Source organism: Xyrauchen texanus, chromosome 3, assembly GCF_025860055.1.
Source record: "Xyrauchen texanus isolate HMW12.3.18 chromosome 3, RBS_HiC_50CHRs, whole genome shotgun sequence".
NCBI lineage: Eukaryota > Metazoa > Chordata > Actinopteri > Cypriniformes > Catostomidae > Xyrauchen > Xyrauchen texanus.
This window is the reverse complement of record NC_068278.1, coordinates 11,341,409-11,367,154: the sequence shown is the minus strand read 5'-3', so window position 1 is coordinate 11,367,154 and position 25,746 is coordinate 11,341,409. Positions and strand designations below refer to the sequence as shown.

General features: G+C 39.1%; 1 protein-coding gene across 1 annotated transcript in view; it reads left to right on the top strand.

Moving 5' to 3' along the window:
- The window catches only part of camk4 (calcium/calmodulin-dependent protein kinase IV), a 60,687-nt gene that overhangs the window by 20,008 nt on the left and 14,933 nt on the right, over positions 1-25,746 (top strand). The window contains exons 3-6 of the mRNA XM_052112455.1: positions 2,121-2,199; positions 7,583-7,645; positions 7,943-8,025; positions 11,383-11,455. Of these exons, the coding sequence (XP_051968415.1) occupies positions 2,121-2,199; positions 7,583-7,645; positions 7,943-8,025; positions 11,383-11,455 (298 nt within the window). The remainder of the gene's footprint in view (positions 1-2,120; positions 2,200-7,582; positions 7,646-7,942; positions 8,026-11,382; positions 11,456-25,746) is intronic.

Sequence of the window (25,746 nt, the reverse complement as noted above, 5' to 3'; positions counted from 1 at the left end):
AGCTGGCCTTGAGTGATGCAATCACACTTTAAATTATGTAATTTGAAAGCAATGAGCGTGAGATCTTGCTGATGAGTTGACTGTCATTACTGCTGGTATTGCCATTGAGAAAGAGATCCTTATGGATTTAAGGATAAGACTGATTTTCACTTCAAGCAAATTATAAGTGCTTTTTGCATTGTTATAGCAACATCAGGAGTTTTCTAAGTGTAAATTAGGCTGCTTGAGCATTCAGAATCAGATCAAGTTTTGAAAAGTAGTGCTGCGTTCCATTCAACTCAAAGTCGGATTTTACAACTTCCTACTAGGAAAAGTACAATTGAATGCACTACTGTTTAAAACGTTATAATCTCTTTTGATAATCTTACACCTGAAGCACAAATGGTAGCACTGCAGCATTGTTTATCAGTTGGGTTGCTAGGAGACATCTCTAATGAGGGTCAAACTCCTGCTAAGCTAACGGGAGTGCCGCAGTTCCGAATATCGGGGAATGGAATGCATTTATGGTCGGAGATATCAAGTAGGAATATCCCACATCCAGCTTGAATGGAGCGCAGCATAACCATGTACCCTGATGAAACAAAATATATTGCAACATTTAAATTGCAAATATTATTGAATAGATTTTTCCAGGTTTTATAGACCTCCTTGGTAGATTCATTTGAAAAATGTCATTATGATCTTTGAATATCTGTTCGGGAGACATTCATTTAATCAAGTTCTGGCTTTCATGCATGGACGTGTTTTTAAAATGTCAATTGGTATTATTAGTTAGCTGCGAAATAATGTATGATGTCCATAGACATGTGAAACAGAGTTTTCTTAATGGCATAAATCACAATGAAGGTCTAGACTTTTAATACACGGCCCGCCACTGATTTAAATGAATATCATAAATATGTCCTAAAACTTCATCAAATTAGTCCTCACCAGGAATATACTTTAATGTCTGTTTTGTTGTTTATGCTTAAGGACTTGCTTGGCTGTTGTCATTGCATAATTAATGAGGTACATCTGTGCAGGTTTTGGGGACTGTTTGGGGATGTTATTAATGAACATTTAAAAGTTATTGGGGGTTATAGTTATGTTTTAAGTTCAGTTTACTGTTAATTATGTTATTTTATGTTATAAAATGGGTTTTGAAATTTTCAAATGAAATTTTTAGTTACTGTGGGTGAGAATAGTGTATCTTTGATTTCGGCGTGATACTGTTTGATAGAAATAGTGAATATAAAGTTTTATTAAGGTCTGAATAAAGTGAATCACTTGATTTGGTAAATTATTCTGCATTTTGAAGCACTCATATCATCATATCACAATCCTCTGATTGGTGGATCAGTGACAGAAATAAAGTGGACTGATGGCTTCAGTAGAAGCATATACCATTGATAAACAACCTCTGAGGTCACGATATGTCTGTCTAAAGCTTCATAAGTTAACATTAAAAATGAATTTGTCTAATGAGAAAATGAATGGGATTTTTAATTCCAGAAACCTACTGTTGCGCTCTATTAGCTCAAGACAAAAGAGCCCACTTCCATATGTCTCTGATATTTTTTGTAATAAAAGAGGTTTGTCAAGGTGTTCCAGCTGTAGTTGACGTTGCAGCCCCAATGTTGGACAGGCCTTGCCAACTGTAGCAATAATTAACTACAGTTTGAACCCTTTCAGAGTTTACTGATTGTTTTATGTCCATATGGAGTTGCGTGGCACCACAAGGAGTCACATTATTGTGAAGAGGAGTAGGGCGTGGCCGGGCCGTGAGGGTGCGCGCCTGACGCGGAGTTGGTCAATCTACGGGAGAGGGATAAAGGGGAGCCCGAGATGTCAGTTAGAGAGAGAGAGAGACACACATGTGGAGTTGTGTGTGTGTCAATGTTTTATGTTGTGTTTCAGTTGGAATTGTCTGTGTTGTAATTAAAGTTCATTGAGTGTTCATCCGGTTCCCGCCTCCTTTCCATTAAGAAGAGACCTTTGGCAATTATGTTTTCTGATTGGGGTGGGGTGGGGTACTGATTATATTTCTCCAGTTATCTCAACATATTGTGTGAAATGAGCCCTACTAATACAAGAAATCAAACTCATTGCTAAGTGAGTCATTTGCTCTTTCTCTCTCGCAGGGGAGCCACATCAGTGGTGTTCAGATGCCACCAGAAAGGCACCCAGAAGCACTATGCTGTGAAGATGCTGAAGAAAACAGTGAGTGCTCTGACATATATCTCTCCTCATGTTACCAGGCTTTCCGCTCTGCTCTTTGATCTCCACAGTTTTGTTGGTCAGGACTTCCTTTCAGCTGTAACATTGTAAAAGGCCTAACTGTTGTTTCCTTCTATTGCTCTATATCGCTCTGATGCGTGATGGGTAGTAATTGCTGTCAGCCTGTCTGTTGTCAGCGCAGTACTGTGCAACTTATACCACACCACAAGCATTCCATCATTTGATATTGTATAGGGAATAGTAAGGCTATAGCCTCTAATACATATGTGATTATATTATTGTGACAGGGCGGAGGGTGGTCGTGATTTTACACACCCGGTCCCTTATCAGGCTAATTAAGCCTCTGAGAGGGATAAAGGCTGATTGCGGACGGTGGTGTGACGAGAGAGAGAACGTTTACGGGCAGTTGTCCGTCCTATGTGTGTGTTTGTGTCTTTTGGTTTATTTCTTCATTAAACTATTATTTATATTATCTCGCCTCCTCCTTTCCATTGAACTGATTTACACTGGTGCCGAAACCTGGGAAGGAGGAGGGATATGGCGTAGTAAGTTTCTCGCCGCTACCATCCACCCCAACGCCTGGAAGCGGAGGGGTCTGAGACCGCGAGTGGGGAGGGGCTCACTGACGACGGCCTGGAGTGGGAGAACCACTGCTAGGGGCGGGGGAGACCCCTTCTGTTCCCTGAGAACGCGGCGGGGCTGGAGGACTGCCTCCGATCCTCCCGGGGAGGCGCGGCTGTCATCCGTTAGAGGGTGGAGGAGTGGCCGAGGACCAAGCTACGGCATATCAGAGAACCGGCTTGACAATATAAATAAAAGCTGCCTCTTTCGTCGCACCACTGTCCGCAGTCGGCCTTTATCCCTCTCGGAGGCTTGATTAGCCTGATAAGGGACCATGTGTGTAAAATCACGACCCAGCCCCGCCCTCCGCCTTTTACAATTATGTTATGCTGATGCTATTTAAAAGGCATTATGGGATTATGTTGTCAAGATGCTATATATAAATGTCTTTAAAAAAAATATTGTAAGGCCACTGTATAACTGCTAATGTTGCCTGAGAGGAAAATAGAACAAGAATAAGAACACTATAAATGCAATACATTTTTGTATTTTTTATTTTACTTCAATCTACACTCCATACCCCATAATGACAAACACACACACAAAAAAAATAAAAATTATTAAAATGAAAAAACTGAAATATCACAATGTCATAAATATTCAGACCCTTTGCTATGGCACTTGTAATTTAGATCAGGTGCACCTCATTTCTCCGGATCATCTTTGAGATGATTCTACACTTTGATTGGAGTCCATCTGTGGCAAATTCAATTGACTGGACATTTGGAAATGCACAAACCTGTCTACAAAAGGTCTCTCAAAAACCAAGCCATGAGCTCAAAGGAACTGCCTGCAGAGCTCAGAGACAGGATTGTGTTGAGGCACAGATCTGGGGAAGGCTGAAAAAAATTTGGCTGCATTGAATGTTCCCAAGAGCACAGTGGCCTCAATAATTCTTAAATGGAAGAAGTTTGGAACAACCAGGACTCTTCCTAGAGCTGATCGGCTGGCCAAACTGAGCAATCATAGGAGAAGGGCCTTGGTAAGAGAGGTGACCAAGAACCCGATGGTCACTCTGGTAGAGCCACAGAGATCATGTGTAGAGATGTGAGAAACTTGCAGAAGGACAACTATCACTGCAACACTCCACCGATCTGGGCTTTATGGCAGAGTGTCCAATTCCAAGCGTCATGTCTGGAGGAAACCAGGCACCGCTCATCACCTGCGCAATACCATCCCGACGGTGAAGGATGGTGGTGGTAGCATCATGCTGTGGGTGTGATTTTCAGTGGCAGAGACTGGGGGACTGGTCAGGGTTAAAGGAAAGCTGAACGCAGCAAAATACATAGACAACCTTAATGAAAAACTGTCCCAGAGCGATCAGGACCTCAGACTGGGCCAACGATTCACTTTCCAACAGGACAATGACCCTAAGCACAGAGCCAAGACAACGCAAGAGTGGTTTAGGGACAACTCTGTGAATGTCCTTGAGAGGCCCAGCCAGAGCCCGGACTTGAACACTATCGAACATCTCTGGAGAGTCCTGAAAATGGCTGTCCACCGATGGTCCCAATCCAACCTGACAGAGCTTGAGAGGATCTACAGAGAAGAATGGCAGAATCCCTAGATTCAGGAGTCCAGGTGTCGCATCATACCCAAAAGGACTTGAGGCTGTAATCGCTGCGAAAAGTGCTTCAACTAAGTACAGAGTTAAGGGTCTGAATAATAATGTAAAAATTTCAGTTTTTCTTTTTAATACATTTGCAAAGGTATAAAAAATCTGAATGTACTGTACATTTTGCCTCTTTCCGATAGTCTCTAGCATCTTGTTTACAGACATGCGCACATCATACACACACACACACACACACACACACACACACACACACACATTTCTGTACAAAACAGACATAACAGATTTAACAAATAGACTAAATCAAAGGTACTGCTGTCTAAAGGGTGGTGGCATTCGTCTAAATACGTTGGTTTTATTACTTTTGACCTCCAAGTTGTTTTGAGCAGTTACTGTATAAGGAAAAGGAAATCCAATGCTATATTTAAATATAATTGAACTCTGGTTTTCATTCTGGTTTTGCTGTAGTTAATATATTTTGAAATGTCAAAGAATTTCTACATTTTATTATTTAAAAAACAATTGTAATTCGTCATATTAATTCAAAACTTTTATACTTAGTTAGTTAACATGCAAAACATTTCGATGTATAAAAAGTTAATAACTTATTAATGACTTTCAATATAATTTTAGATGAAAACCATTGTGTTATGAATGATTTATAAGCTTGAATTCTACCGAAAGTGAAAGGTATGCAGATTCTGAACGCAATAGTAGAGTTAAGTTTACTGTGCTGCTTTTACAAAATTAAAATGTTTTCTTTGCTGTTGTGGTATTTTTAACTAATATATATACTGTAAATTGCTTCAATATGTTTTAGATAACATGAAGTGATTGCACAGCTACAATACTACTTTGTATGAAAAGTCATGAAAGCTTTGTATTTAAAGGGATAGTTCTCCCAAAAAGGAAAATTCTGTCATCATTTAATCATTTATTATACGATCTGTCATCGTGTTGTTTTAAACCTGTATGACTTTCTTTTTAAAAGGAGAAATTTTAAAGAATGTACTGGTCAATGAATGGGGACTACACTGCAAAAAATCACAAAATATCCTATTTCACTCTCTTTTTCAAGTATTTTTTTCTTGTTTTAAGGATGATTAACAGGGTCTGAAATTAACACCCGCCAAGCACCAAATGAGATTAAATTAAAATTGGCTGGTGTATTTTGCTGTGTCATACGCCACTTTGGTGGGTGCTTTTTAGTCAGTAAAATAATGGAACATGTTCCAGTTTTGCCATCAAGGGGGTTCTGCAGGTTGCAGGTGTTTACATGGAACGACTCTCATTAGCTAGTCCCACTGCTCATCAAAAGTCTCAGTTAGCAGTAGGGATACCACGCACACGTACTTGTATGTGTGGAGCCGGTGTTGTGCTGAAGCCAGCTGCTCCTATGAGCTCCTTGGCTCACACTCAAGTGCTCTGTTTGTAGCAGATCACTGCGAGCAGAGAGCTAATTCACTTTATAAAGACTACATATTTATTTAATTATATTGCTGCCATTTGCAGTTTAATAATCACTTTGAGTGAAAACTTCTGTACGGTGTGTCTTCAGTATTTACACACTGCTGTCATGCATAACTGACCTATTAGAATATGTATACTGTGCTGATTAATTATGCAGGAAATATTAAACATGAGCATATATTGTATCTGTGATGATTAGAAGAAATTGACTGGAATATCTGGCTAAATACAACATGACATTATCAAGCCTGTAATCTTATTTTACTCTTGAATTAAAAACATGGACAATCCCTTCTCATTATGTAATTTTAAGTTTCGAAATGCAGGCTGAACACAATTTCTTGCACTCATTCTGCTCAAATCATAATAAAAGCTGCTTTTTTCTCTTTTTCATGATTAAATAAACACTCGAAAGCATAAAGAGCTAAAGAAAAACATGCATCCATCCAAACACAACAGTGCCAATTAAAGGAATAAATAATCAATCTATTAAATTGAAAATAAAATATGAATAAATAAACTAATTTATAAATGGACAAATAAATAGACACATTTACATGTCTTTATTTCATTTCTGTTTAAAAATGTTATTATATTTATAAATAAAAAACATTAATAATTAATTTTTTCGTTACCTTTAAAAGTGCATTTTAAAAAAGCATTCTGCAATTGCTTTTCTTTAATATATTTTGCCAATTGCTTTTCATGATTGTTTTACTTTTCCTTTTCTTTTTCCATTTGCCAATCCATACATGCTGTGATATATAATTCTGAATGTAATCTAACCTAAATCTAGCAATTAAATATTTCATAAACAATAATATTATTTTAAAAAGCAGTTTACTTTTAAACATGCTTACAGTATTGTAATATACAATAAAATAACAATAAAATAAATGTTTTCATCTACCAGCCACCTTGGCTGGTGGGCTAAAAGGTTAATTTCAGACCCTGATGTTTAGATATTTTTTTACCAGAAATGAAGGCAAAAATACTCAGAAAGAATGATTTGTTTTGGGAAAATGTGAGCTTTCAAGCTTCAAAAAGGATTGAGCCATTAACTTGAGAATCATTGAGTCTGGATCATTGAGTCAGTAAGTTGAACTCAACAACCAGGTCTTGTGAAGTGGATCAAAAGATTAATTTTAAAATCAGACTCATGATTGGTTCACATTTGGAGAGCACTACTTCTCTCAACAAATTTGGTGAGCTCACGAAGAAGAGCTATTTCAAGTTTTACATTTCGGTCTGTTCCTTACACAAAGCTATATGACTTCATAAGACTTGGAATATAATGCACGATTCATATGGACCACTTTTATGCTAATTTTATGGTGCTTTTGCATACTTTTTTAACTTCACTGCTCCAGTCCCCATTCACTGTAATTGCATGGAAAAGAGCAACCAGTACATTCCTCAAAAGTTCTCAGTTTGTATTCCATGAACGAAAAAAGTCATACAAGTTTGGAACAACGTTTTGATTAGGGAATGTTGACTGATTTTTGGTGAACTGTTCCTTTAAATTCACATTTGTTGGACATCTTAAATGCATAAAATTGCTTGATTGACTTTCTTTCCTTATATAAGACAAAGTTTTCCACTCTGCAGTGAGTTGATGTTTGCTACTCCACGTTTCCTGGCTTCATAATTGTGCATCTTGTTCACTTTGTCCTCAGGCAATAACTTTGCTTGTTCTCGTAGGTTGACAAGAAGATTGTACGAACGGAGATAGGTGTATTACTGCGCCTCTCTCATCCAAATATAGTAAGTCTGAATGGATAAATGCTATGTATGAGTTGTCTACTTTGGTCCTGTGGCAGTTGTAATGTATCAGGGCCTAAAATATGCATAAAACTACCAGCAAACTCACATTTAGATATTCATCCAGTCTTGTTCATGTACCACTGTCTGAGTTTGATTTAGCATGGTCTGGTTATGCAAATGTTAGTCTGACATTAAAGCTGCTGTATACTAGCATAGTGGAATATCAATGATTAATCATGCAATGTTTTAAAATTCCTCCAGTGAAATGTTCTCTTTTTGCATGCTGTTCTCTGTCAGATCAAACTGAAGGAGATCTTCGAGACCCCAGCGGAGATTAGCCTCGTGTTAGAACTTGTTACCGGCGGAGAATTATTTGACAGGTCAGTTCACCAAGGAGGTAAAGTGCTACATGCTAATTACGGTTGATTAAGTTGTGAACTCCACTCTATGCACTGACATGTTTTCCAGAATTGTAACTAGGGGTGGCTGATTAGGCAAACATCACTATGATTGCTGATAATAATCAGGGTTAGAGGTTTTTCAGAAAAATGTAAGGAATATTCCGGGTACAATAAAAATAAAGCTCAATTGAAAGCATTTGTGGCATAATGTTGATTACCACACAAATTAATTGTGCCTCTAATTTCTTAATAAAAAACAAAGCAAAAATCTGGGTTACAGTGAGGCACTTACAATGGAAGTGAATGGGGACAATCTGTAAACGTGAAAATACTCACTGTTTCAAAAGTATAACCACAAGATGTAAACAATATGTGTGTAAACATGATTTTAGTGTGATAAAATTGCTTAATAACCTTTTCTGTGTAAAGTTATATCCAATTTTACAAGTTTGTTTATATGTCAATTTAGTACATTTTCCACCGAAATTTTCATTATCGTAATACTTTGAATTGTGTGAATTTACCACTATACTCTGATTAATATAAAACAGTCAAAAAAATTTTTTTTTTGTAGATTTCAACCAGCATAAATTGAAGGCAGAACAACAAATACTAACATGACATTTTACAACTTAATATATATATATATATATATATATATATATATATATATATATATATATATATATATATATATATATATATATATATATATATATATTTATTTATTTATTTTTTGCATTACAGGGAGAGTTCACCCAAATATGAAAATGATTTAATCATTTACTCACCCTCATGTCATCCCAGATGTGTGTGACATTCTTTCTTCTGCTGAACACAAACGAATATTTTTTAGAAGAATATCTCAGCTCTGTATGTCCAAACAATGCAAATGAATGTTGACCAAAATGTTTAATTTCCACAATGCACATAAACGCAGCATAAAAGTAATCTCCAGTGGATAAATCCATGTCTTCAGAAGAGATATGATAGGTGTGGGTGAGGAAACAGGTCAATATTTAAGTCCTTTTTTTTACTGTAAATCTCCACTTTTACTTTCACATTCTTTTTCTTTATTTTTGATTATTCGCATTCTTCGTGTATTTCGTCACCTACTGGCCAGGGAGGAGAATTTATAGAAAAAATAAATAAAATATTGACCTGTTTCTCAACTGCACCACCTTCATATCATATCTCTTCTGAAGACATGGATTTAAACCACTGAAGACCTGGTGCGTTTGTGGATTTTGGAGCTTTAACATTTGTTTTGCATGGCTTGCATTGTTTTGACCTACAGAGCTGAAAAATTCTTCTAAATATATTTGTTTTCAGCAGAAGAAAGAAAGTTTTTTGACAAGTCTCTAGTTTTCTTTGGGAAGAAGGAAGTGGGAGTGTGTATTCACACACTTTTCTGTGACACACATAAGGAAATGTTTTTCAGCAGGACAAATACATACACACACGATCTCTCTCTCCTCTGGCAGTCTGGCTGCTATTTTAACATCCTCCAGCTCTCACTGCAACACAAAACAGCTGTTAGAGGTGATTTCCCACAGGTGTCAATCCTTACCGCTCTTCCTCTCCTGGCTTTGCTCTCCACAGATGTTGCTCGGGCATGCCCAAATCACCACAGTCATACACATCTGTGATGGCATGATGGTGAGTAAATGTTGAGAGAATTTTAAGTTTTCGGTGAACTTTCCCTTTAAACGAAAACAAATTAGTGTGGAAATTAGTGTGCCTCATTCAACATTCACTTTCATTGTATGGGAAAAGAGTAGCGTCAACGTTCTCTTTATATTTCACGGAAGAATGGCCATACAGGTATAGAATGACATGAGGGTGTGTGGCAGGGCGGGCTGGGTCGTGATTCTGCACACCCGGCCCCTAATCAGGCTAATCAAGCCTCAGAGAGTGATAAAGGCCGACTGGAAACTGCAGTGCGACAGAGAGAGAGATTTACGGACAGCTGTCTGACACCTTTGTGTGTTTGTCTTTTTGTTTAAGTTTGCTTATTGAACTATCATTTATATTCTCAAGCCAGTTCTTGCCTCCTTCTTTCCATTTATCCCTTTACACTGGTGCCGAAATCCGGGAAGGAGGAGGGATGTGCCGTAGTGGAGTCCTCACCACTACTATCCACCCCAACGGAGCAGCTGTGGCCATCAGCCGGAGGAGCCCGGCCGCCTGGAAATGGAGGAACGGCCGCCGACTTTGAGGGGAGGTGGGGCTCCCAACCAACCGCCTGGAGCAGTTACTGCTGCCAGGGGTGGGGGAGACCCCTACCGTCTACCAAAAACGCGGCAGGGTGTTTCGTCCGCCAGGGGCCAGAGGTCTGCCTCCGATCCGTCTGGGGAGGCACGGATGTTGTCCATTAGATGGTGGAGGAGTGGCCGAGGACCAAGCTATGGTGTATCGGAGAACTGGCATGCAATTGTTTTTTTTTCCTCTCTCTCTTCCGCTGCCGCTACGTGTTGGCCTTTCCCTCTCATTTTAAAATGTTTTGTTAATTTGGCACGATTGCCGTTACGGCGTGTAGGTGCCACACTTTTTTTTTGGTTTCCCTCCCCTTGTCCCCTCGCTCATCCAGGTAGACGGGGATGACCTGCCGGCAGACTGTGGCAGATGGGAAGGCACGGCCCTCCCCAGGAAAAGAGGGGAGGGGGAGATGTACATCATGCCGGGGGCTCCCCGGCCTGAGAGAACGAGGATGGAATGTGGCAGGGTGGAGGGCGGGGCTGGGTCGTGATTCCGCTCACCCGGCCCCTAGTCAGGCTAATCAAGCCTCAGAGGGTTAAAGGCCGTCTGGAGACTGCAGTGCGAGAGAGAGAGAGAGAGAGAGAGAGAGAGAGAGAGAGAGAGAGAGAGAGAGAGAGAGATTTACTGACAGCTGTCCGACACCTTTGTGTGTGTGTGTGTGTGTGTGTGTGTGTGTGTGTGTGTGTGTGTGTGTGTGTTTGTCTTTTTGGTTAAGTTTACAATTAATCTATTATTTATATTGTCAAGCCGGTTCTCGCCTCCTCCTTTCCATTAATCCATTTGCAGGGTGAAACTTTTGAAAGTCATTGTGTTATAAACTTCTTTTTAATCTCACTCAAAATTATATTATTTCCTGATATATTGTACAACTGTGGCGACCTGAGTCATTTAAAAAAAAAAATACCTTTTTTTAATGAACAAAAGATGGAAAACTCTCTGTGCACTGCACTGAGGTGTGGTTGACTCACACCAAGGCTTAAAAATAATGAAGTGAAAATTTAAAAAAGGAGTCCGACAGCTTTTTGTGCACTCAATATGGAATTACACTGGAGACCAAATGTGCCATCTTTTTTTCAGGGTGGTAGAGAAAGGCTATTACAGCGAACGAGACGCGGCTGATGCTGTTAAACAAGTGCTTGAGGCAGTTGCGGTGAGTCTCTTACATTTTCTATCTAAAAATGACTTCCCTCTTCTGCTATTTGTGAACTAAACGCTCCATGAAAGCTTTGCACATAAAAAAAAGGTACTAAAGACCTCCAAAGGCATTTTGAGGAAAGGTGTGCTGTTACTTTTCTTAGAAATCTAACTCAAGGTTTTTGCTTGACAGATGATACTATTGAAGGAGACCTGAGCCATATGTAGGGACCAGATTCATTATTTTCCACATATACAGCCTTTTCCAGAAAATCAACTGCAATTTTGAGTTTATAAGTCATTTGTGAACAAGGCCTGTTCAAAAATACCAGTAAATTTAGCTCTGGCTACTTCCCTCAATGAGAAATTGTAACATTTTCTTAAAAGAACAGTTTTGATTAATATATGTGAACAGAATCGTAAAATTAATGGTTTGAGACTTGTTGAAGCATGATGGACATGATTCGGTTACTATAGCATAAAATATAGTAAAATTATTTAGCTGTGGATATAAAAATATTTGATATTTTTGAGTTGACTATAGAGAAAATCTCATTAAGTATGAGACTCTATGACTCAAATCGGAAGTCATTTGGAAATCAACAATGCGTGACCACAGCACTGGACCACAAGCAAATTATGGCGAACAAATGCTCAAAGTAGAGAAAATATTTAGCGCCACTCACCTCCAACTTGCATCACTGTCTTTCAACCCAAGACCGCACTCAAATGCGCTCGGGCAGTTTCTTTTGAGAATCGGAACAGAGAAGCTGCAACATCAACGGCAGCGCTACCGAACGTCCATGTTTGTTTACATCTGTCATGCGTCTCATAGAACGGGTGCTTGTGTATCCACATGAGTTTCTTCGGGTTGACTTGACAGCTGAAGTGATCCTCAGTTGATTCGTTTGTGATGCCCAGTTTTTGTCTTAGGCCATTTATATAGTCGTTTAGAGTGTGATACCTAAGGCTCTATTTTAAGAGTGCTAGTGCTAAGCGCAGCACTATGCTATAAGTCAGTCATAATTTTGTTTTGTATTTTCGTGTTAGCATGCACTAAGTACAGGTGCAAGTGGGTTTGGCGTAATTTCGCATAAAGCGCCAATGGGCTGGGTCAAGTGCAATTTATTTCTGATGTTCTTCTCCGGCACCGTCTGCCTCCTATTTTGTAGTCCGTTCCCTGTCAAGCACCAGCGACATATACAAAGACAGCACATTCATAAGAAGTTGGTTGTGCAAATGGACTGTATGCAAAGAATTAGAAGAATAGAAATATGGCTCCCGTTATTTTGTGCATTAACTGCATCACTGTTGAATGTCGGGTATATATCTATGACAGTGACAAGCTCATTTATATGCATGGTAAATGTGGGTCTGGTCAGGATTTGTATTTACACAATTATAGAGAATGTAAGTGTTATTAATAATTTTCATCTACTGACACATAAATCAGGGCTTGTATTAACAGTGATTGTATCGGCACACACTTCACTTCTACTGGTCGATTTTGATTTTGAAAAATGTAATTCATTTATTGATAAAGATTTTACCAAAAATATTTCTAATACACTTTAAAGAAGTGGTCAAAAAATCATACCAAATCGAAACATTTTACTCTGTCCAACTTCTTCCACCAGCCCCTTTTACAGTGACTTAAAAATCACTCCACGACAACAGGTGGAAAAATACAAATTAGATCTTAAATATAAACGCAATAATAATAATTAAAACATAATTTGACGTTCCATTGATTTTTGTAACGAAATGCAGAGATGAGATGAGAGACAATGGATCTAAATGCAGGCTTTTTTAATGGAGATGATTAAGTAGGTGATACAAATTATGTGGCGCAATACAAAGAACACATAAGGAAACAATGATCATAGGAACATAAGAACTGACACTAAGTGACTGAAACGTCAGGGTTTATATGCAAACAGATGAATGATGAGGGAACAGGGAACAGTTGAGGAAGATGGAGGGCAGGTGAGAGTTATCAACAGGTGCATGCTAGGAAGTGTAGTCTGTGAGCACAGAGGAAAGTGAACAGACACTGAAGTGAACTGAAGGTGAGGGGGGAAAACACTTTGACATGGACTTTACGACCACCTACTGGTGGAACCTCCAAACTGCAAATTCAGGAAATGGAAACAGACCTGCTTTTGAAACGTCTTAATGCAATGACATATTTCACAAATTGCGTTATGTGCCGCTTCATTAACCGACAGATAGCGCAAACACTCTTACAGATGGCCACTTGCACCAAGCCTTGGCATGAAAAGTGCACTCATGAAAATTGGATAAGATGATGCACACTCTGGTAAATAGAGCCCCTAGTATTGTTTTATTCTGCTTTTCTCATTTCTGATTTTAGAAGTGGTGTAGTGCAATCCAGCCTAAAACCGCTTCTCTTTATCCGAGCAGATTAAGAAATTTGTCGAAAAAATAACTAACTACATCAAGAGTTTAATGGCATTTTGTTGCTGATGTTTGAACAGTCGCAAAATGGAAAAAAGATGGTAGATTCCCGTAAAGGCAATCCAACAATTTGACTGCAATTTACCAGGTTTCATGCATGAAAGTAGCTACTTGGGACATTTGTAATTTTACATTTTTGAAATTCTGTGATAATGTGTAATCTTTCATGGATATGTGTCAGGGTTTTTAGATGAACCGCAGTTGACAACAGATATTCTGGTTTATACAAATATATAAGTAGTTTGAGACTGTAAGGAGGGCGACTAATGATTATGTCATTAGCATTGTGTCATTGGCATGGGGGGAGGTGGTGGGGTGATTGATGCTGGGCTCTTTTGCCACGATTTGTTCATTGCAGTTCCCTGATTCGTGGATTGTTTCTATTCAGGATTCACAATTGGTGCAGTTATTCACCACAAATTCCCCTATTAAACACATTTTTGGGGTTGATGAAGTTTGATGGGATCAAATGAAGAATATACCATTGATAAACTACCTCGGAGCCCACGGTAGGTCTGTCTTTAAAGGTTCATAATTTAGTGTTAAAAATTAATTCCATTTTTGGAATTTTTTGTTTTACTCTATTATTGGCCATTTGCTGCCAAATTCCTCACATTTGAATATATAGAGAAGCCAAGCTAACATGGACACCAGAAAGTGACTTATGGCCAGTGAGAAAGCGGCGTATATGTTTACATGCACTCTGTTATCTGCTTTCTCTTTACTCCCGTATACATGCCACTTGGTCAGTAAGCAGCTTTCTACTGTACACAGCAACATATATATTTCCCCATGACGCTTGTGTAAATAACAAACATGGCATCCGAGGAAGACTATCCACTATTTTTGTTGTTTTACTTTATTTCCAGATATTTGAGAGTTGTTGCTCTTTGTTTTCTTAACCTTCTATAGTGACCTGTAGCAGAATTGTGCTGCAAATAGTGGAGTTTTCCTCTTATGTAAAATGCTGGGATTCCCCCAGTGTACTTGAGTGCATATATACAGACATGAGGGACAGTCGATATTTTTCATGAATGTGTATCAATGTTTATTGTGTATGTGCTTCTCCCACTTTACTCACAGAAATATTAAATTATTAAGCTGTGTTGATTTGTTGATGGGCTCCATCCGATGACGTTTGGTGTTCAGTCTGTTCACCCACATGCACAATTTTTTAAAACCTGTTAGAACGCCGATTATGCATTTACGATGTCCACATTAAGCCGTGCTCTCCAGGAGAAACCCAGGTGTGCTAAACCGCTTTCTCTTAATCCCTAAAACGCCATAAGGAAATACGCATTCTGGTTTACATGAAGTTTCAGAACGCCATTGCTGCAAAAACCCTGGAATAAACAGTTTTCTTAAGTGCATGTAAATGTGGTCATGGATTGAAAGCCCAATGTCCATTAAGCATTCAGATAATGTTTCCAACGAGCCATGCGTCCAATGACTTCCATGGACAAAGAGTGATATGTAAAAAATTATCTTTACACACAGTACAAAAACAGAATGTTAAAATCGTCATAGCTGCATTTCGTAAGAAATGTTAAGGGAAGCCATGCTTCCTGTGCAGTCATCATCACTGGTGTAAATGTATTTTAAATGTATTTTATTTTAAAGTGTGCTCTCTACTAGTGGCTAACTATTCATCAAAGATGGCTGTTGCCAAGGAGATGAGATCGTAAGAAAGTGGGCAAATTTTTCATGGGCTGGATTCAGCTGGTTGGCTACAAGAAGAGAAAGGCAACCAACTGGGTCACACAACCAGAGCAAAGGAAACGACAAAGCTGTGATTCCCTTTTGAAGTGACCCGCCTTTTCAGGGAGTGTTTTTAATGTGTTTTTGTGTGAAGAGTTTCACAGGTCTCCTCAGAACTGCAGATTCTGTTTGTCTGTCGCATCAAAGCCAGCTGGCTGTGTGGCCTCCCTCTGGATGTGTTTTTTGTAGATTTCTGCTAATCTGATTGGCTGGTGCACCGAGGACATCTACAGTGGCTCGGGACTGTGCAATATTTTTGCAATGTTCCCTTTGGCGCTTAGGGCTCTCGAAAATGCTGCATTTTCTAATGATAGAATTGATCATCTTTCTTGTTGAGATTGAAATAACAATAAATATTTCAGTTAAAGAAGTTTTATGTAATTGAATCACTAATGTAATAAATTTGCCATTACTTAAGATTGAGAATGAGATTTATAAGCTAGAGCCTGTTTCTCACTATACAGTCAATATATGCTTTTGCTTCTTGTATGGAAAAAAAGCAGCATGATCATACTTCTTACATCGATTTTTGTGTTCCACAGAGGTAATGTTCAAGAATATTCAGAATACATTTCAATAATACAAATTAATCTTTAATTTATAGGTGAAATTGTATATTTTTGATCTTTTATCCCATTTTAATGTGCAGAGACAACAATTTGTAGCCATTTATAAGTTGATACCCCCAAAGAGTGTTAACACTGAGGCTCACCCTAAAGGCTTATTTATACTGACTGGGTGAACAGTCTTCACTTACTTCACCTACAAATGATGACAAAATACAGTGACGTTAAGGTTTTGCCATTGTGTTGTTTTGTGATATTTCTGTACACGTTCATCTCTGAAATTCTTGACATAGAAGAACACGGTTGGTTGAAGAGCATTGTTGATTGGTTAAAACTAATTGTGGGTGTGGTTTCAACTTAACGATTTTTATTAACAATCGCACGTGCCAGCTGACATCCATGATGTCACCCTCATAGCCATAAATGTCACCCGTAGCCATAAAATGCACCGTTTAGCATCTGTTATTGTATTTTATGATTAATTTTGCGAAAAGAATCCACGTAAGATCATGGAAAAGCTTTTTAGAATACTTCCCTTATGAAAATCGAGAGTTCATGGCAAATTCGCCACTGATAATTTTCACATGCAAACGAGCTTTGCTGCAAACTTGCAGCAAATAGTCCATTGTTGCCAAAGGTTTGCCGGAGGTACATCATTACCGGTGAAGAGCTGCAAACCTTTGGCAAACATTTGTGGTGAATCAAAAGCTCATGAAGATAATGAGTGGCAAATTTGCTGCAAGTTTGCAGCTAGATGTTGTCGTAGAAGTTGGTGGGGCATTGTTACATTCTTACATGGAAGAGAGGGGGTTTGAGTGTTTTAACCTGTTTTAAGCTACACTCAGTACTTTTTGACCATCTAGCGGTTGAAGCATAAAACTGCAGGTTACTTGCGGAGGAACATTGTTTTGGAAATTACGTGAGTTGGGCTTCAGCTCTTGTGCGTGGATGAATCTGATGATTTGATGAGTAACCATGGTTACAGGTGATCATCTTATCAGAGTGAATGTCACTAACGACAACAAAACCCGCCTCCTCCCCTCAAAAAATACATAAAAAAATAATGAAAGGAAGAGAAAAATGGATATCTGAAAATATGTATTATGAGCTGGTAAGTAGCATATCTTCTGCTGTTTTGACTTATTGAAAACAGTTGTTTTAAAATAAATAGACATATTTATTATAAATAGCAATAGACATAATGTTTGCTAGGCATATAAAAACGGTGGAAAATATAATAACTTGGCTAGCAGGCAAATAGACCTGGTTTAGATATTGGGATTGTTACCAGCAGTACCTGCTTGTAGACTCTTCTCGGTTTGTGGTTTCTTTATTTTGAAAACTGGGGATTTTCCAAAGGGTTGCCTTGTTGAATGATGCATGGTCAATGTCGCTCATTTGTTGTGGCTACAAGCTTTCAGCTTTAAACTACTACCACCCTTATCAGCGCACATATACATGCACTGTAATAGCTGGATCTTCTTTTCATTATGGACATGATGTAAACACGCACGGACGAATGACGGAAGTCCTTCCAAATCCATCCTGACAGCTCTAAAATGTAAATTCCATAGTGAATTGGGGTAAGTCAAAACATGGTTGTTTTTGTACTTGCTCATTAATGAAATGTTATTCATTTCTAACAAAAAATCTTATATAGTGTAGCTTTAAAACACTCATCAATTCAGTGCCACTAGTGGTGCAGAAATTACACACTTCACCTTTAAGGAAGAAAAGGTACTTAAAAATTATTTTGTGGACTTTGATTTGTTTGTTAGGCCAGCAACCTACATGGCTAGTTGCTAAAATAATCTTCATGGCATGAGGATAGACATCAGCAGTGGGAAGCTACAGGCTTGCAGAGAGAGAGATGGGGGTGGGGGGGGCGTACAGGAAACCAGATACACATTCACTCTGGGGAACACTGCAATAGAACACACCCTACACTACGACTACCTCGGTCTAAAAATCGGTGCTTCAGGGGTTTTGGTCTGGCAGTGAATGCACTAGAAGAGAAAGTTAGAAGAACATTCTGTGCTATTAAAGGAAAATGTACCCAAATAGACATTCCTTTAAGAATTTGGTGTAAAATCTTTTATAATATTATTATGGTTATTACTCTGTACGGAAGTGAGGTTTGGGGTTCACTCTGTATGGCAGATTACTCTAGATGGGACAAACACCCCATAGAATCCCCACATGCAGAATTCTGTAGAAACATTCTAAGAGTTCAGAGAAGAACACCTACTAATGGATGCTGGGCAGAACTAGGGAGACCCTACCCCCTAATTATACATATTGAAAAATGATCCCTCAGATTTTGGACACACCTAAATTCAAGTTCCCCTAACACACTACAACATGAAGCCCTTAAAACCCAAGAGCTGAAGCCTAAAACCAGTTCCCTTTGTCAGCTGGCTCTGAAACTCACAAACCCACTAACAACTAACAAACACCAGTTTCAGACCAGCACTGCTGAACTAAACCAAATCAGAATAAACCAAATCATAAAAGAAAGCAAAAATGCATTTTTGGATCATTGGGAAAATTGAAGTAAAAACCAAAGCAAATTGGAATGTCATCGGCCCTAAACAGAAAGTATAATCTGGCAGAATATCTCCACGCTGTGAGAGATCCAAAACAGAGACGGATCCTCACCAAACACAGGCTCAGCAAGCACAGTCTGGCCGTAGAAAAAGGCAGACACAGACAAACATGGCTTCTAAAGGAAGAACGAGACTGTGCCCACTGTGACACTGGTGAGGTCGAGACAGCGACACACTTTCTCCTTCTCCGTGAGAAATTGAGGTGAGAGAGAAATACTTTGAAAAACTCTCAAACCTCATGCCACAGTTTTCTAGTTCAGCAGACACAGATCAAAGGCAGGTGTTACTGGGGGAGGACAATCATGCATCAGTTGCAGCAAAATTCATTTTGAGATGCACACCCTCAGAAACCAATCACTGCCTTAATGTACTTCAGCCACAGTATTTACATTATTTTATTTGAATGTTCATAATGTCTTGCTAAATGATTATTTTATTTTATATTATATAGTGCATGTTGTTATTATAGTTTTCATTTTATTCATTACCTGGTACCTTATTTTAATTATATTTTTATTGTTATTTGTTACTGTTTTATTATGATTATTTGTCTTGTCATTATCTGTTTTGTGTATTAATGTTTTGTCAATATAGTATGTAAACACAATCATGCTAATAAAGTACTTTAAATGGAAGTGTGTGTGTGTGTGTGTGTGTGTGTGTGTGTGTGTGTGAGAGAGAGATTGAGAGAGGGAGAGAGAGAGAGAGAGAGAGAGAGACGTTATGTGTGTCAGGCCCACAGAGTTTTGAAGAGGATGGAAGCATTCCCCTCAGACACCACAAAACACTCCATGCCACCATAATAATTGGTGTTAGGAAGCTGGCTGTTGGGTACTGCTGCTCTTCCTGTGAGGGATACTGCAAACAAACGAGTAGGAATGTTTTTACACTGGGGACTGTAAGGACTACCTTTATATAAGCGGTCTTACATACTGGTTTGACAGTATGAGAAGTATTTGACTGAAATTCAAAAGGCTTCAAAAGAGCATTGATCCTGACAATGCACATTTAGAGATGGGCCTTTACAAGCTTTGGGGCTTTAGCACAGCTTGCCTGAATTCAAACCAGAGTAAAAACTCAAAATCCCAATAATCAAACTAGATTTTTACATTTTATATGGAAAATGTGAGTGTTGCTTGCCTGTGCAAAATATGCCGGCATGGGTGTTACGATGTGTTACGATGAGGTTGCTAAGGTGTTTTGAGTGATTGTTAGAGCATTGTTATGCGGTTGATAGGGTGTTCTGTTTGGCTGCCAGGGCATTGCTATGTGATTGCTAGGGTGTTCTGGGCAGTTGCTAGGGTGGTCTGGGTGCTCCCAGAGCATTGCTATGTGGTTGCTAGGAGATTATGGGTGGTTGCTGTCTGGGTGGTTGCTAGAGCATTGCTTTGTGTGGTTGCTAAAGTGTTCTAAGTTATTGTTAACCAGATTGCTATGTGGTTGCTAGGGTGTTCTGGGTGGCTTGCAGGGTGTTCTGGGTGGTTGCTAGGATAATCTGGGTGATTGCTGCGGTGGTCTGGTTGGCTACCAGTGTAGCTTTGTGTGGTTGCGAAGGTGTTCTGGGTGGTTGCTAGGATGACCTGGGTGGTTGTTGGGGTATTCTGGTGGCTGCCAGATTGTTGATTTGTGTGGTTGTTAGGGTGTTCTGGGTGGTTGCTGGGGTGGTCTGAGTGGTTGCAGGTGTGGTCTGGTGGCTGCCAGAGCATAGTTTTGTGTGGTTGATAAGGTGTTCTGGGTGGCTGCCTGAGTGTTGGTTTGTGTGGTTGCTAGGATGTTCTGGGTGGTTGCTAGGTTGGTCTGAGTGGTTGCAGGTGTGGTCTGGTGGCTGCCAGAGCATAGTTTTGTGTGCTTGTAGGGCATTCTGAGTGGTTGCTTGGGTGCTCTGGGTGGCTGCCAGAGCATAGCTTTGTGTGGTTGCTAGGGTGGTCTAGGTGGTTGCTGGGGTGGTCTGAGTGGCTGCCAGAATTTAGCTTAGTGTGGTTGCTTGGGTGTTCTGGGTGGTTGCTAGAGTGTTGCTTTGTGTGGTTGCTAAAGTGTTCTAAGTTCTTGTTAACTGGATTGCTATGTGTTTGTTTGGGTGTTCTGGGTGGTTGATAGGGTGGTCTGGGTGGCTGCCAGAGCATAGCTTTGTGTGGTTACGTAAGTTTCTAAGTCGTTATTAACCGGATCGCTATGTGGTTGCTAGTGTTTTCTGAAGTTCTCAAGTTTCTATGGTGTTCAAGTGGTTGCTAGTTAGTTGCAGACTGGCCCAAGTCAAAAATCACAGTCTCGATGATATTCTCATACATAGATATGGCTCGGCTCCCTCATTCATTGAAAGACAATGGGATTCATCTGCCTCTTTTAATGTCCACTAGGCGAAAAGTCCTAATTGCTTAGAAATGTATGAAGCACCACAATTTTAGGTATCTTACATGTTTTGCAACATACCATACAAATAAATGAATGGGGTGACCCGTTAACAGACACCTACTTGTCTCAAAATTGTCTGTATTCTCATATAAAACAGCAGTTTTATTGTCAGAAACTCCACTCATGGTTCCTTCCAAAAGGATGGTTTATTGTTTATTTATCCCTAGCAGCCACATAGTTTCATTACAAAAGCAGTTTATTCAGCACTCTGAGGTATCTCCTGCATAGACATCCAGTAAAAAAAAGCATGGCCTCTAGTCTCCTCGCCAGTGTACTGCCCATAGATGTCTATGGGACCACTGTGTTATGCTATTTTCTGCTAACCTTGTAGGCTCCCCTTGAAAGAAGGGTTCTGCTAAATATGATCAATGATAATACTGACGCTTGCCTTGCAACAACACTAATAATTGACAGATCAAAACATTCAAAAGAGCAGCGATGATCATTTCTTCCAGTTGCATCTCTCTATAATGTTCATCAGCTCCCTTGGAAACACATGTTAGATGGTAGCCACGTGCTGTTTCTCTGTAACCAGGCAGATTTCTATGGCCCGTGCTACTCTGTTTAATGAGTTTCCGTGGTAACACTCACCACACCACTAGCAAGTGCATTGGGCTGATTATAGAAACATCTGTTTTGTTCTGTTTAGACTGTTTAGTTGTCTTAATCTGTGTTTTTTGTTAAGGCACTTGGGGTTATGAATAATACTTTGGCAGGTTATTCGTCCAGCACTGTTTGTGCTACGGACATAGATTATACCTCATATCGTGTGGCATTTTAAAGAGGGGTGGGCTGTTACTTTTCTGTGAACAGTGACCAGACTTAGATTTTCGCCTGGCAGACGATAACATTTTAGAAAAAAAGACTAACATAGACTTACATGTACATTGATGAAGGGACACAAGCCTCTGAATAGTAACATGTTAAAACCACTCATAAAATCTTAACGATTTTAAGGTAAATTTAGTTTTTAACGCTTTAGGTTTTGTGTAAATTAAAGCACACATAAATTTGCATGCAGAGCACACATTTTGTTTTTTGTTGGCTGTTTACACACAACAACACATCAAACCACAACAGCTTCTCTGCCTCCAATCACCATTCAGTATGCAAAAAAGTGCAAGAAAGAAGACCAATGTCATTTTACTACACTCTTAGAAGAAAAGGTTCCATATATAATACTAAAGGGTTCTATTGCTCGCTTTATATTTGGAACCCCTAAAAGGTTCTTTCAAAAGACTATCTGCACTCTCTGAGAGGTCTGGACATCATGTGAAAGATCAGGTTGAGGATGGATGTGCGTGCTGATCACTGTATATATGTGAAACTTTTAATAGACCTGCTCTCAGTATGCAGAGTAATTAAAAAAAATTGGTATCTCTCTTTAAATTACAACTTACACGAATAGAAGTGTTGTTTTTTTTATCTGTTTGAAGATGGTCAAACTAGCAATGCTGCACTCCAAAGCCACTGCAAACCGAAATTAGCCATTGTTTTTGTATTATAATTAAAACCTTGATGCAATGCAAAATAATGCAAAATATTAGAAAAATATGTACCTTTTATAACATTGTTTATGTCATTGCTTTCAAGTCAGATGTTAGCTTTTTCGGTGTCACATTTACACAGCGAATCAACATTTAACTTTTAACTCTCACTAATATCCCTCCCCAAACACAACCCCTCCCAACCCCAGAGAACACCCCTGTGGTCACATAAAATAATACACACATAAATGTTTTTTTTTAAAATAAATACAAATAAAATATTTAATAAACATGCATAATTAAACTAAACTTCTCTCTCCTCATCCCTTCCCCTAGAGTCCCCCAAAACCGCCAAATACCTACCCCACGTCCTGAAAAACAAGTCCTCCAGTTCCAGCATTCTATCGGTCATCTCCTCAAAATCCGCCACCCTCCCCATCTCCGCACACCACTTCGGAAATGGTGGCACTCTGTCTGACTTCCAACCCCTTAAAATAATTTGTCTGCCAATCATCGTCCTAGTCAGAACCCAATTTGTTATATATTTGCCTCCAAATTTATAACTGCCCCATCGCCCAAAATACAAAGTTTGGGACAAAGCTACATTTTAGTGCCCAAAACATGTGGCGCAGCTGTAAACACATATAAAATTGAGATCTGGGAATACCAAAATGATTACTCAAATTCTCAAAAGATCTCAACACTCCACTCTCAACCGAGTGTAGTAACCCCCCTCACAATCCACTCTGACCAACAGAAAGGGGACTTTTTGATACATCATTTTGGGTATAAGTCATATGCAACCAGAGACTGATCATTCCCTACTGATCACATGGTATTGATTAAATGCCTAATGTTATCATAAGAGCTATGGCCCCGAATAAACCCAACCTGATCTATATATATATATATATATATATAGCCACATTTTTCACAATAATTTTACATCTAGCGGGATCAGAGAAATTGGACTGTAACATTTATACTTGCTTGGCTCTTTGTACTGTTTAAGAATCAGACTGATCCGGGTTTGTGTCATGGTTGCGGACGCTTTCCTTCTTTAATGATTCCATATAAACTTCTAACAAAAGTGGAGCCAGTTCTGTAGCATAAGATCTAAAAAATTCAGCGGCAAAACTATCTGACCCCCGGAGCCTTGCCTGTAGGTTCCTCCAAGGTTATCTCAGAATCCAGATAATTTTTTTGCTCAGTTGTCAATTTAGGGAATTCTAATGGTTCCACAAATTTTCTAATATCTTCATCAGTAGATGAAGACATGGAACTATAAAGATCAAGATAGAATTCTTTAAAGGCATTATTAATATCAATGGCCAAGGTAAAACTTTCGTAAGCATCACCGACATGTTGGACAGTTGACGCTGAATTTCCCCGGCCACGCCATCCAAATTGAGCCCCCGGTCTGCTGGCCAGTCAGAGGTTTCAGCTTGAGCACGTGTCTTTTAATGTCTTTTGACTTCTTTGCCATGTTTACCTCAAAGAGTAAATGTGTAACTGGGTGTATCGAATTTCACTGGATTACAACATGAAAGTAATTTAAAAACTAGCAAAGTGCGCAAAGCTCGCCGTTTACATCTCTGCTCCTCGCATGGTCGTCACGTGACCTCCTGCTAAAACCCATGTTAAATGAATTATCTCATTTTTGTATGACAATAAAACTACATGCACCAAATTCTCACAAATTGAGAAATTGAAACATTTCCATCACTTCCTATCTTTAACTTTTGACATTTGTCATATTTATACTCTTGAATAGAGCTGAACTAATCTCTTTATATCAGTGTAGTTTTCTTAATTCAATGCTGTGATGTGCTCTCGGAAACTTGTTTCATTTTGTCCCATGTTTTCTTAATGCAAAGATAATTCAATTATAACATAACCTGGTATCAGGTTTACAGGAGTGACATTACTAACCTCCTGTTGGAGAATATCGCAGGCCTAGAAGTAATAGTTTTATCAACATTTTTCTTTGTGCTTGCTGAAATAAACATGTAAGGAGTAATTTGTTTCTCTTACGTACTTACCAGGGTAATGTTGCCCCCAACCTTTCAGCTCAACTGACTTTCTGTGACCATTAAAATTTTATATAGGATGGTTTCGAGTTTTGATCACTCGAGCGAGCACGCAACTTAAATGCGCCTTTGAGCTATGTAGATAGGAGGGGAAAAAACAGCACTACACACTCAAGTTGTTTGCTGTTTATAATAAACACCATTTTTTGAATTATGAGTCAAGGCTAGACTATACCATAGACTGTATTAATACTAAGATAAACCTGTCATCTAAAAGCGAAAGGACATTGGATCTGATTGTCTGTCATTTATCCTTTTGTAATCAAACTCAAAGCTGTTGAAGTACATTGTAAAATGTTTATTTTTTTCTGCAGTATGAAATGCAAATGCAAAAAGTAATGTAATGTTTTTTCAAACTATTTAAAAAACTTTCAATAATGCAATTTATACATGCATACATACATACATACATACCCACATTAAGAAATTGCCAATCCAAAGAACCCTTTTGTGCAAATTATTTTTTTCTGTAAACCTTTTTGGCATAAAGGGTTCTTTGGAGCTCAGTAAAGAAACATAGTGTTCTATATGGAACCCCAAATAACTTTTTTTCTAAGAGTGTATGCAATGGGCCTGGGTAGCTCAGCGAGTAAAGACGCTGACTACCACCCCTGGAGTCGAGAGTTCGAATCCAGGGTGTGCTGAGAGACTCCAGCTAGGTCTCCTAAGCAACCAAATTGGCCGGTTGCTAGGGAGGGTAGAGTCACATGGGGTAACCTCTTCATAGTCGCTATAATTTGGTTTGCTCTCGGTGGGGTGCGTGGTGAGTTGTGCGTGTATGCCGCGGAGAATTGCGTGAAGCCTCCACACATGATATGTCTCCGCATTAACGTGCCCAACAAGCCACGTGATAAGATGCGTGGATTGACGGTCTCAGATGCGGAGGCAACTGAGATTCGTCCTCCACCAC